We start from the raw sequence: 14,896 nt of genomic DNA, 5'->3' as shown, positions 1-14,896 counted from the left end.
TACCCCCCTTCACCATTACAGTGGCCCCCCCGGGCCTTCTACATGTAGTGAGTACCACATTAGATTGTGTTTACAAGAAATAATAAGCGCTGCCTCCTCGAAATTTCTTATGCCATCAGCTTTGATGATTAAATATTATCTACAACTCGGCACCTGTGTTCAAGGCCTTTCTTTTATCTATTGACCTCAAAAGAAAGGATTAGAATGATCAGAATGCCGTCCCTGACCCCTTTCCACACATTAATAATGAGTCGGTAAGGGAACGTGCTACCGTTATACTTCAATGAGTACGTATGGCTACTACGCAGTTCAATGGCCTTATTGTGATCTGGCGGGAGTTTTAAAAGCACGGTCCCTGACTGCGTGGGCATATTTCCGGACAAGGAACAATAGAGACCAATTGCCTGGCAATGACGTCACATGTAATCCCAGTCTATAGTGTGATTAGAACATTATAGGCTGGTGGTCACTTATAGTACGATCAGTACGAAAAGTCCAATGCGATTATTAATGTATTTTCTAAAATTAAAAGAACCACTTTTTAGCGGGAATTTTTGTAAGTTACACAGCTGAAGTTGTGAAAGGGTTGAAAGACTACAATATTACGGCTTAAACAAGAATTTCTTTGTTTGGTCGTTATTCCTATAGACTCATCCCTTAAGATTACATTCTGGACCCCATTTATTCATTTGAATGACAGAAAATCAAATTGTGCAGCGAAGGCTTCAGAAAGATTATAAGGTAGTTCAATTTAATCAGATTTGTTGTTTTCATAATAGTTCCGAACGCGCATTTGAACATCAAATGTTTCCCTAATGCATATACTTAAGAGAAAAGGTTTGAAGTCATTATCAGGTTTCTAATAAGCCTATTTCTAATTTACGGAAAGTTACTCTTAAGTCAGCATGGTTATGATAAAACAATTAGTTCAATTTTTGTATTCGCTTTCCTAAACAAATGAATTGGTTAAGAATATCTTCTTTTTTCTTCTTACTAAACAAACGGATGAAAATTCTTACCTAGCAACGTCCATTTCTAAACCTTCCTTTGCATGTGGCAATGGAAAGGAGATATGAGAAATCAATCTGGTCGAAATCCGATTTGCTGGAAATGCCATCTATGTTTGTTCCTCCTTTTAGATCAGTTTCTGGACTCAATTTCTTCATTTGAATGACAGAAAATCAAATTATGTGGCGAAGCCCTTAGAAAGATTAGTAAAAGGTGGTTCAATTTAATCAGATTTATTATTTTCATAATCGTTCCTAACGCGCACTCGGAACATCAAATGTTTGCCTAATAGGAATTGATTGTTTTAAAATTTCTCGATTGTACAAGAGACAGGAAGCTTTGCCGACAGCAGGACTAATTATATAACGACACAAAAATGCCACTAATTATTATATGGTTAGGAATATTTTCTATGTAGTAATCTATGAGGAGTGATGCTCCTAAGGTTATACATAATGTGTTTAGGGTTATAGGATTTTTGGGGTATTAAAGGATACCTAACAAATTACGTTGCCTGTCACATCATTTTTCAGAACATCGTTTTAGGTAATCCTGGATTAAACATTTCCTACTGTAACATTTAGCTATCTTGTGTGTGGAGTGTGGGTTGATTCAAAAGGGGAAAAATTCCACGATCAAAACTAAACTTAGAATTCCGAATTGACGTAAATTTATTTTTGAGAATCTCCGCCATTTTTCATTCATTTGATTTGACTAGCCAAGCCTTTCCATTAATGACAATTGGAATTCCAAAGTAAGCTTGTATTTCCAGTTTCCCTTCTTTAAAAATTACACCTCTTCTAAGATGTGCTCCTACTTAATGAGTTACCCCTTTATTCGTCTTTATTCGCACATTTTTTTGAAAGGGACAGGCAATGGATGTGATCATGGCTCAATGGAAACATGGAAATAAGTGAAATGTGAGATCGTTTGTATCAATACATTTGTTAATGCTATAGATGCCCATGTAAATTGTGTATATTAAAGATGATATTTAGGGTATACAAAACTCCCTTAAAGGGATTTTTAATGTCTTTATTAATTCTGTAAGAAGTGAGGATATGAAGACAAAAAGACTGTCAGTCAAATCGTAGCAGCATACAGATAATAAGCTAGTACTGCAGCGGGCAGATCGAATTGGTTGATGTACCTATTGGCTATCTGCAGTAAGGTAGTTGCATTGTACTTTAATTTAATAACATGAAATTTGAAGACGATCAGGCCAATATTAGCTAACATTATTACCTCAACTCGTCAGTTGTCAACGGCCCGCTTGCTGTCGATCACGAGCATCTTGGATCGAAGATATCCTCATAAGGGTTCAGCAGATTTTCTCATTAATTATTGCATATCTTCAAGAAGAAAAAACGGGATCTTCAAGATATATTTTTTCATCAAAACCGGCTTATTACTTTATCTAGAATCTTGAACACGACGGGTTGAAAATTCTCAGCCGAAGCCTCAGAGCATCTCAGACCTGTCAAAGCTGTCAGACGAGCTAAGATAATTCACTTGTCCACCGCCTGTGTTTCTCCTTGTCACTAACCAAATTGTCTTATCGGATTTTGCCGCCATTTTCGTTCGCACCTGCATTAATACAAACGTCATTTTGATCATTGATGATGGTGTAGATTATAAACATCAAAACAGACACAGCCCATGATACTGGACAAATTAATAGATGTCATGTTTCCACACTGTAGACACATATTTTTTGTCTTCAGAAAGAAGCATTTTACGCGGAAAATTAACACTCTATGAAAGTCATCGCTGTTGATTTCTCCAATCAACAGAATAGGGTGAATTGTACATTTGACTAAATCCAGAAGTTCCGCATGACATTATACAGTGTATCTAATGGATTGACAAGTCTACTACACAGGGATTAATTTATTTGGGAACGTACTATTGTGTAGGTTTAGATTTCAATAAAATATAATGGAAACCTTTTGAGAAGTAGAAATTACAACAAAAAAGATACATTAATATTCTGTAGCCTATATCTCAGCTTATCTCGGCGAGTTCGTGTTGGTGATATGCTCAAGTTCAACATGTTCAATGTAAATATATTGCACAATAATATCATAAAATTGACACTAAAAAGTGTAGGAGATAATCTATAGATAACATTAAGCAGTATTCAGACTTTTTATTGTACGTACAATATTGTATGCAACATATCTACGTTATTTAATCTATTGCCATTATATTTCCAGTAATGTTTAAGTTCTGACGAATGTTTGATGACGTAAAATCGATAATATATTTCTACTAGATATTATATGTAACATATTATCGATTTTTCGTCATCAAACATTCGTTAGAACTTAAACATTACTGGAAATAGAATGGCAATAGATTAAATAACGTAGATATGTTGCATACAATATTGTACGTACAATACTCGGAGTCTGTGGAGCGCTTTATTCAGCATCGAAGTTACGTAATGTTACTATGTCAACGGGATCACGCACTCGAGTAATGAACCACGATCAAAACAATCACCACACAAAGTATATGGCACTCGAAGGCTGAGGCATACCAAAATAGCGTGATCCGGTAACCAAGAGAATTACGTAACCACTTCGATGCTGAATTCACAAACTTTCACACTTCTCGGACCTAAAGATTATCGGATTAAACACTTGAATGATGTTGTATTCATACTTGTATCTACCGCCGCTATCGCTGTCACCCGATGCTAGCCTTTCCACTATGCTTCTTGCGTGGATTGTGTAAAAAAACGAGTTAGGAGTGAAGCATGTACGAAAGGTTAACATCGTTGCATATCTGCAGATGCCCATATAGGTGCTAGTAACTTCCTTTTGATAATGATATTCTAAATACCATTAGTTTAAACCAAGCACATGCACCTCAAATTCAACCATCTACCTTGTCAGGCAAACATAGTCCAAAGGTCCCTTAAACGCTATTTACATCTCACATCCCTGTTGTATGCAACAAGTCAGATATGTCACCCATAGTGGGTAGGAGAACATGAAAACTAATATGAGATACTGTATTAAGATCACATATTAAGTATCATGTGAGAGTATACTCTTGTACTCCAGAAGACAGGATCACATATTAATGTGCGACACTATGGAATATAAAAAGCAGGATATGGGTATGTTAAAAATTGAAATGAGGTATGGGGCTGGCTGGGGGTGGCTACGGGGCGTTATCTCAAGTACAATATTGTTCAAGGTTGCGCCGCAGGCTTACAAAGAAACAATAGCAATCAAGCTTAAACTTTAAATTAGCACCCGATAGAGGGCAGGGCCTGAAGCATGAGGGTGAGTATGGGTAAATATTTAACGGAATAAACTGCATAATCACATTATTTAGATTTATTCCGTTAAAAATCTTATTTTAACTTATCAAATTACTAGTTTTTATATTCTATGGTGTCAAATATTTATTAAATACGCATTAAATACGATTAATAACAACAGAGGGCGCTTTTTAATATGTGATCCTGTCTTCTGGAGTACAAGAGTATACTCTCACATGATACTTAATATGTGATCCTAATACAGTATCTCATATTAGTTTTCATGTTCTCCTACCCACTATGGGTGGATAGGTAACAGTCTCTCACTGATTTAATTCATATTTCTTGTTAACATAATTTCATGTGATCTCGACCGATTGACATTTACCCTTATCAATATACCAAGAGAGTTTCCTCTTTTTAGGGAACGTGAATCTAATATCAGAAATAATATAGACAACAAAATTATATCTTCTAAACGCGGATCTTTTTTTAATGCTTTCAATCAATCATGTTCAAGGTCACTTATATATAGTGAGATGTTCATAATCATGATTATCGACATTAGCCTTTACATAATCTTTGTTAAATGATGCATGTCGGGATCGATGCGAGTAAATTGAACATTACACATTGGTGCAATTGCATACGGGGCACCACTCTCAAATTAGGGTTGGGGTTTAGGGTTAAGATTAGGGTAAACATTTAGAGTTAGAATTAGGATTAGAGTGTATGGATTAGCATAAGGTTGCGGAGAACTCTGTTAATATTATAGTAATCAGTATTATTTCCCATCGGAACATTTCTTGTACTTTTGCACGCAAACATATCCCGCTTTTGATAATGGCGCTTCGGACACTAGTGGGCGTTTTGCACTTTGCATGTCTTTTTATGCTGGTATGCGATGCGATTTTGCTAGTTTCAAAATTTTAACAACTTATTAAGTTTACCCTTATCTTAATGACATTAGTATATAAGAAAAACTGTTGGCCTCTTAGTAAGCTGACCGGATTTTTGCAATCAAACCCAGGTTTTAAGCGATCCCTACGGGAGTTGACAAATCAATGACGGAAGTCAGTTTACTGCCCGGAAACTCTTTTCTCCCTTTTGCTACTACTTCAATTTTCAAATTGTTACTCTGTTAAAATTTACCGGCAATTATTTGATATTAAATTTGACTTGAACGAATATTTTTAATTATGTTAATGATTCTAAAATTACATGTTCTGGAAAGCTTCAACGGTGACAAATCATTCCACTATTTCTCTGGTCCCATGCAATACTTCGTTCTCAGCACAAATGTGGAAAACGCAAAGCATACGGGTTAAACAATAGTCTTTCCATGCAAACATAAAAATAATATTGGAATTTACTGCACAATAATACAATTATCTTTAAGAGCCCAATTGTTTTTAAAACTAAACAATAATGGCCTTCAATAGATGCTTATTCTGCGCATTTTGATACCTCTTTGGATCGCATGTGATCTCAATCATCAAAGTTGCAAGCATTTGAAATGGCGAAAATTACAAAAATAATTGTCAGTACGTATAGAAAGTTGACCTTTTACCTCATGTACGTATGGATTATTTATGAATTTTGTGTATGATCACACACAAAAAATGTATTTTTCAAACCACAAAATGTCTACAGGATGCCACATACTTAATTACGTAACAGCATATAGCATATACTGCGGAAAAATGCGGGGAATCAACAAGGATTTTCTCGGGAATTAAAAGTATGGGGAGTTTTGCCGTTTGAATTTTGTATAGAACCATAGACAAATAGGTAGGACACACACTACTACTAGCTCCAACAGTATCTTTAGTTGATTTATGGTGTGTTATTTTTGACAAAAACTTGTTTTTTCCGCTGTAAATATTTGACATTAAATAAAACACAGGTAGAATTGTAAAAGTTCTTGCTAGTTCAGTTGACTATTGATCCAAAACACCCCCCCCCCTAAACATTCAAAAGGGAGTTTGCAACTCTGCTATAGAGGTTTATAAAAGCGGTAGCCTATTTATTCAGGTTTAGATTTATGGGCTATTTTCCAATCGTATCATTATGTAATTATTGGCTGGTTTATCATTTTCAAAATTCTACCTTCAGCTTCGCTCATGCTTGCAACTTTGCTTGTAGAATGTTGCAATAGATCTAAAGAGGTGTCAATATGTGTAAAATAACATCATCTATTGAAATATAACTTTACCGAATTATTATTCAGGTTTAGAATTATGGGCTCTTTTCAAACTGTACCAGGTGTGTATCGTATACAATATTGGCCATTTGCATGAGCATTTTCAAATTTCTCTCATGCAAATGCTTGCAACTTTACTTGTAGATGTTGCAGCAGATCTAAAGAGGTCATTAAATGTGCAGAATAAAACTGCGTCTATTGAAAACATAAATTTAGTATCCTGTGTATAATTATATTGGCCGGTTATTTGTTCAAATTTGACTTTCGCTTATGCAAATGCTTGCAACTTCAAAATTTGATTTTCGCTCATGCAAATGCTTGCAACTTTGCTTGTGGAGGTTGCAGCAGATCTAAAGAGGTCATTAAATGTGCAGAATAAGACTATGCGTTTATTGAAAAAACAATTTAGTATCATGTGTATTATATTGGCCGGTTATTTGTTCAAATTTGACTTTCGCTTATGTAAATGCTTGCAACTTCAAAATTTGATTTTCGCTCATGCAAATGCTTGCAACTTTGCTTGTGGAGGTTGCAGTAGATCCAAAGACGTATCAAAATGCGAAGAATAACATATTACATTTATTGACAGCACAAATTTACTAATTATTAATCAGGTTTAGAATTATGGGCTCTTTTCAAACTGTACCATGTGTGTATTTTCATAATTTCGCTCATGCTTGCAACTTTGCTTGTAGATGTTGCAGCAGATCTAAAGAGGTCATTAAATGTGCAGAATAAGACTCTGCGTCTATTGAAAACATAAATTTAGTCAATTACTATCCAGGTTTAGAATAATGAGTTCTTTTCGACAGTATCATTGTGTATATTGGCCAGTTGGACATTTGCAAAATTCGACCTTCGCTCATATGCACATATGCTTGAAACTTTTGCAGATGTGACAGAAACTTCCAAATAGGTATTAAAAATGTGCAAAATGAACATAGCATATAACATTTTTTGAAAAACATAAATTTACCCAAACATTAATCAGGTTTAGAATTATGGGCTCTTTTCCAACATTTTCATAATGTATATTGCATGGCTAGTTGGTATGGTTAGTATTCTAATTCGACCTTCGCTCATACAAATGCTTACAACTTTGCTTGTAGATGTTGCATTAGATCCAAAGAGGTATCAAAATGTGAAGAAAACGATATTACATCTATTGAAAAAAAATAGATTTACCTAATTATTATTCATGTTCAGAATTATGGGCTATTTTCCAACTGTCCAAGTACGTGTAAAGATATATAGTTGTTCTTATCCGGAAAACAGTTTAGAAGACATTATATCTGCAAAAATACACTGTGGGTTACCTTTGCTTGAAATGCACAATGACATTTAAAGTTTGATTTCTTGGGTAAACATACAAAGAAAATGAAATAGTGAGTCAAAATGAAGAAAAGTAATGTGCATGTGTCAGCATATTTGTAAGATCGTATTTTACAAACAACATTATTAGATAAATGTATGACATGTAACTTTGATTAAAAAAATGACGCACCAGAAAACTTCCGAGTACTTTTAATGTGATCTATTTCAATATTTATTTGTTTATACAAAAAAAAAAAACGGTACAAATATAATGGTACCATGAATAATGAATATTAATGGATTATTAAACGGTATTATTACTCTTATCTTCCACAACTTGTATATTGTGGTTAATTTTATTAACTTTTTAATTATACGACTCAAAGCTTCAGAAAGGAATGAATAATCAGGCGGTTTTAAAGATATCACCTTTTTTTCGAGTCATTGCTTTTTTCTTGTAGGCAACAACGTCTGTCATACGCAAGATGCGTGAAGCGCGTCCGTGTCTTTGTCCTTGACAATTAACTCGGAGTAAATATAGTGCAAAGTTTTGCGGTTCAGTTATTCATTTCACATACAAAAATGGTGTCATACAATTATCTGTACCATATAAAAATGATGTCATAACATAATGTTATACAAAATTATTGAAAGCAATAAATATGGTTACCAACAAGTTCAAAGATCATGAAAATTATGGAGTGATGTTAATAATTCTACTGAGATGTAAGCATGGACGCGTGTAAACATTGGTCAGCCACAAGAATCATCAATCAAGTGTTTGCTTGGTTTGTTTACCCGTGTCCTTAATATGACATTACGTATAGGAAAGAACGTCTATCCCGCCCATCTGCATATAACGGACCATAGAATTGATAGATAATCAAATGAAACAACAGATAATGAGATGCTTTTAAGTCAGCCTGGTTAGCCGCCGTTATATATATGCTGTTAGCCTTTTTTGAGGTCAATACTGTTATTGGTTAACGGATTCTAACGGGAAGACATGTAATCATTTGGGGCCGTAAGATATAACAGTAGATGATAAACCAGGAGATGATGATCCGTTTCTAGGTGAATCTTGAATGCCAAAGGCAGCTGACTATAGAGAAGAAGAATGGGTAGGAAGTCATCTCCGCCGCCACTACCATGATCAGACTGGTGATGATTATTGAACAATCATGAAGCTATGTACAGTCAGAGCAGACCATAATTTTAAATTAATTTCTCTCATTCCAATTTAGACAGCCTTTCGCAAATACTTCTATTCTGTTTACATTATTGAAATGTAGATGTGTATTTGTAAGGTTAGCTGTGTCAATTTTGGAAATGATGCTAGCATTCAGCAAATTTCCTCTGGGAGGCCTAGAGATGGGCGAAAGATGCGATGAGGGCGAGACACTGTTTTCCCGCAGGCCTCTCACGTCAGTCAGTTTGCCTCGAGTTAACTTGGGCTTTTGACTGTTTTTGGCGATGAATTGCTCGGGATGAATTGATTACTTGCCCCAGGGCATAATTTTCAGCCGATACTTTAGAAACGAATGACATCTTGTGTTTTCTTAATCGATAAACTACATCAACGTGAAAATACGCATGCATGGAGAGTTCCAATCTCAGTATAAACTGCCATTTACTAAAGCCACTCAAATGCATTTTGCGCTTTTGCATTTGCCGCTCTTACGCTTCATTGGACACAAGTTTTTTACTAAGTAGTCACCATTTACATGCCTGCAATGTCCCGAGTAATTCCCACAATAATATTGTTGTTCACATACTGAGCCACTGAAAACAAAAATATTTGACTGAACTTTTATGTTCCTATAATATCAATAACGTGACCAAATATGTGTGATATTTCTTGTTGCAAGAAAAATAAAAAGCGCTGTTGCGTTGACGGTGACACCACGTTTGCTATTGTGCATTTAAATTGACTTTTATGCGGCATTTCTGGATGAGTGAACTGATCAGCCTTCAGACTAAGTGAAGTTTACTATGCGTGTGTGATATTCACATAATTAAACTTAATTATATGCGGTCAAAAAATTCTTCCTTTTATTTTATAAAAATATTAAATGCAAAGCTTGTTAATATTAAGAGCAAAAGTTTTAAATGCTTTTCTTATTGGTCTTAGAAAAACTGAGGGCAGTCTTGGGATGCCCCGTTCCTGGATGCAAGATTGGTAGAGAGAGTCAGGGGAAAGTCCTCCATCACTGGTAGTACCATGGTAACGGCTAATTGATTGACAGGTGTAAGCCCCAGCCCTTGGTCCATGCACATTCTCAATGCACAGAGGCCAGGCACGCTGGTTGAACGCACCTCAATCAAAATCCGACCGGTAGAAAACTGGCAACTCTGTCTGTCGATCGCTATTTTGTGTGACGGCTGATGTGTTGTGTCGCGTGTGTCTGTGACATATTCGTTCAAGTTTATCAACCAAAACAAGTCGTTCATATTTTTTTTTGAAAACTGACATTGCGTATAAGGAAACCTGTCTTTCAAACTCTGGAATCATAATAAATGATCGGAAAGGTTTAGGACGTGAGTGTTGGAGCGAAAACTAACTATACCATCATCAATGGCTCAGAGGGTAAGATAATCAGGTGTATCATGCAAACCTATGTGAACTGCTATCTAAAAATTTCTGTCACTTTTTCCGAAACACTTGAAAACTTCTTCCACGATAAGTACTATATCTAGGCCTTATGTATTAACGTAGATTATAGAATTAACACTTATATGTCTTACATTGTGTTGAATATGTCATGTCGCTTATAAATGTCACTAACATCATAATTTAAATATTTGTATCTTTTCTCATTCACAGTACGATGATGGTTTGCCCCATTACGGAGGCATGGACGCCACTTCTATGTACGAGGCGGCTGCACCCAGGTCGGCCGTGCACTATTCTCAGGCATACGGCCAACCTAGCGTACCGCAATTGAATCATGGACCGACCCACGGACACCCTCAATTTTACTCCGGACATACAGCTAACGTTATGACCCCAGTATCTAGCGGCGTAACAGATATTCACAAAAGGGACAAAGACGCAATTTATGGGTAGGTTCATTCTGTCAATACTTTCAATATTATAGTCTACTGATCAATACAATTTAGGCTAGATACATTATTTTGTCTGGTTTATGACAAAATCATCAATATATTTCATACAAATGAAAATACATGCTGGTAGTATTAAATGCACGAGTAGCAGTTTATCACCATCCCACCAACCCGTCTGTTTCAGCATCGTGCATTTTTCCTCCATGATTTCATCAAGATAATTTGCCTCCACATGACATGAGCTACTGTGTCATAGTTCACAATGCTTCTTGAGCTTTCTTGAAGTTGAAATTATACACTGACATTACACTATGGTATACTGTATCATGCTTTATTTTCAATGCGATTTGTTTTAGCAAAATGTTATTGATGGACATCTATTTCTACCAACCTGGTAGGCCTAGATATCTTAATTGGTATGAAAGCGAAAATTGAGAAGGCAAACAGAAAAGGTGAAAGCAGCCCATTTCCCACCAAAATTTACCCTGATCATGCCAAATCTTTGCATGTAATGTGCACACATTGTCCCAATAAAGCTCTTTAAAACATTATTTCTAAAAAAACAGTAATATATCCCACCATAATATTCTGGGTCAAAATGATGCAACCAGCAAATTTTTTGTCCCCCCCCCTCCCCGATGCACAACAAAACCGGGAAGACATTTTTATGCTCTCTCCCCCGACCAAAAAAGCTGGCTGGGTTCCTGAACAAAGGATGACCCCAGTAATTAACCGGGGAACTGGGGGGGGGGGCTCAGCCCCCTCAATAATTTTGGTGCGGGGCTGGAATACGTTTCAGCACCTCCAATAATCCTAGGTGAAGTTATGAAATTAGGATAAAATAGAGGGAAAATGGGTGTTTTTGACCTATATTTTTTTCAATTTTCAGTCCCCCCCCCCACAATGTTGAAGCCAATGCAACATTTTCAAAGCAAACTGTTACAATGGCACATTAATTATTTAAAACCTTAAAAGGGCATTTCGTGATCCACAGCCTCATCCCCCTACTTTTCTCAAAAAAAGTTGAGATTTTTATATCACTGGAAACATGGCTACATAATGTTACAAAAAATTTCTTGCAGATTATTTTGTTTAGCAAAGATATCGTGAAATTTGAATTTCGTTCTGGTGCACCAGAACGAAATTACCACATTGTCTATGGAGCAGTGTAATACACATAATCATTCATAACTCGCAAACGCAAAATCGGAAACAACTGAAATTTTGGGAAAAAGCTTTTTTCGTGGATATCTAGTGAAAAATGTCATAAAAAGAGGATGCTAGGATCACGAAATACTCCTTTAAGGCAGTGGCGTAGCTGCAGGGGGGGCAATTGCCCCCTGGCAAAAATTGCCTATTTGGGCCCGCCCCTAGTGCAAGGAAAAGGAGGGAGAAAGAGGAAAAAAGAGAGGAGAGAGGGAGAGGAGGGGCAGAGAGATGGGGAAGCCATACGATATGCAATATTTTACGATTATTATCAATAAGCCTGGCAAAAATTGTCTATTTGGGCCCCCCCCCCCAGTGCAGGGAAATTTGGTAGATTTGGGCCCCCGCCCCATACAGGCTTGCCCCCCTGGAAAAAATCCCAGCTACGCCGCTGCTTTAAGGTCTTCTTTTGACCCTTTCTGATGACCTCTCACTGGGAGATGGCTGGCTACAAATGAACCAAAATGTCTACTTCAGGTTCAGCACCTCAAACTGAAGCTTGTTCTCTGATGTCCTACCTTCACCCCCTCCCCAGTAATTTCAGGTGAAGTAAAAAAGTGATCAAATACTGGAAAATGGGTGTTTTTTACCTATATTTAGACTGTAGGGTAGTTTTACAGCCTATGTCTATTGTCTACAGTGATACAAGACCTAACATATAATTTTAGGGCCTGTACTAGGCTGCATTTGTAATTTTGTGTGTGATCCAAAATAATTGTCACTAAGTAACATCATGCCTCGCACCATGCTCACACAAATTGGCCCAGACTCCATCAATCATGAATATCACGGTTCAATTGTCGGAATAAAAATGTTCATTTTCAGAAATCAATATTATGAAACACTAAAATTGAAATATGTTGCTATCACTGAAATTCCATTGTCTTTCATGCTATAAATAGGGCCTATATTGTAGGGGATAGTGACCGGGATACATGTGTTCCATCAACATTTCAAACTAATTTAGTGACATTCAAAACATGTTTTACTCTTTCCTGCAATCTGAATGCCACTGTGCAAAGTCCAATTCAGGGACCATGGAGAGCAGGGACATGTCACATAATTTGCCATTTTCAAATTCTAAAGCCAATTATTTTACATTTGCATGCAGGAGCAATTTGCATTATATTTACTGCAAATTCTGTAAATGAATTGATGACTATTCAATCTGTATTGTTTTGTGATGAATTGTGACCACAAATTTACTATTGAAATGATTTTCTGCAGTCTACAATTTACAAGACTTAAAATTGAAGTTAGATGTCAAAACTATTTCAAATATGATTTGCTACTTGTTTATTTTCCAAAATAATTTTCAGCAAAGTAGCCATTTTGATAATAACTTGTCCTGACGATCATAAACTAAGACAATCAAAAGAATTCCAGACGGAACTATCTACCATTTAGGACCATCACAATCATTTTGATTAATATGTCTCAATTGCCGACTCTATATTTATTCAAAATTTTTCCTTAATATTTTTCTTGATTAAAATGTACTTAGCATCATTTGCTGAATTTTCCTCCTTATTTTCCTTTATTAAAACGTACTTAACATTATTTGACAATGTCCATTGAAGTAAATTCCCATGATAGGTGAATACAGGTAATAAGCAATGCTTGCGGGCAAATAGATGAACATGTCATTTCAATGTTGACCAAATTTTGTTTTCCAAACATGAAACAATCTATGGATGTCATTGCTGGTGAACCTAATGATAAAAGGAAGAGGGTGAAATGGGCTTTTTGTTAAGTAAACAAACATGGGGAGTGACTGCTCCAAGCTGGGGAAACCAGGCTTGTCTACATGTACTTATGATGTAGATACTGTGGATGTCATGGTGTACAGAAGTGTGATAGTGCACAATGTTGAAAGGGCAAGAGTCACATTGAAGGATAGGTCATTCCTGGTGTCTTGGGCAATAATGGCAGCCTGTGTGTGTGTGCTATCATGGCAGCCATGCTTTGCCCAAGAGTAATGTTTACATATGTAGGCCCTATTACAGGCATAATCGCATAATACTTTGTTTCACCTGGAGACCGGAGTTTGTTCGTGCCGTGTTGACTAACTGCGCTTTTACGTGTGTGTATACACACCTGCAGCAGAATTATGTTAGCATCACGATTCGGGTGAAATACGCCCTCTATGTGACTACCAAACTCAAGTTGAAACAAGGTATGCCCTAAAATGCATGATGATTTGGACCCTTACAGTTTTACATGATGGAAGATTTATGCTGGGATTTATTTGCCTACTATAAAAATACTAGTAGTATTTAATATTGCACATGTATCCCTTGCATGCATTGTCTTCATGCAGTATACTAGTCAAGGTTTTATACTATGGCATGGGTCCATAACATCTCTATGAAACTATAGTCTGGTGATGATTGAATTGTATACCAGGTGTTGTTGCAGTTGAAAAGTGCAGATAAAACCTAATGTATGCTAAATATGGATTTATAGCTTAGAAACAGATTCTGAATGGAATTCTGAAAAATCAAGGATACCATACTCAATCTTTGATTACATTTTTTTCTAGTGGCACTTCCCAGTTGAACATATTGGAAGTACCATCCGCTATTCGTAGCCGAGGTTGGTAGTTTAGTGGTCTGTCATCCAGGCAGGGACTTCAGCCGCACCCCCCAAATATCACAATTGGCGAGTGTAGCAAACAAAAAATCAGCCCCCCTACAAAAAAAGGTCAACTCTTTTAAAATCAGCACTCTCCCAACAAAAAAAACTCCTGTGTATACATGTTGTACGGGCCTGCTGACATCTGAAGACTATACATTCATTCAGAATAACCCCTAACTCACCGCACC

General features: G+C 36.4%; 1 protein-coding gene across 1 annotated transcript in view; it reads left to right on the top strand.

Annotated features, from left to right (window-relative positions):
* Positions 1–10,087: 10,087 nt before the first annotated feature.
* Positions 10,088–14,896, top strand: part of LOC140151706 (homeobox protein Meis1-like) — a 95,166-nt gene continuing 90,357 nt past the window's right edge. The window contains exons 1-2 of the mRNA XM_072174042.1: positions 10,088–10,386; positions 10,624–10,862. Of these exons, the coding sequence (XP_072030143.1) occupies positions 10,375–10,386; positions 10,624–10,862 (251 nt within the window). The 5' untranslated portion in view covers positions 10,088–10,374. The remainder of the gene's footprint in view (positions 10,387–10,623; positions 10,863–14,896) is intronic.

The sequence above is a fragment of the Amphiura filiformis genome, chromosome 5, assembly GCF_039555335.1.
Source record: "Amphiura filiformis chromosome 5, Afil_fr2py, whole genome shotgun sequence".
Classification (NCBI taxonomy): Eukaryota; Metazoa; Echinodermata; class Ophiuroidea; order Amphilepidida; family Amphiuridae; genus Amphiura; species Amphiura filiformis.
This window is presented reverse-complemented; position numbering and strand designations above follow the sequence as displayed.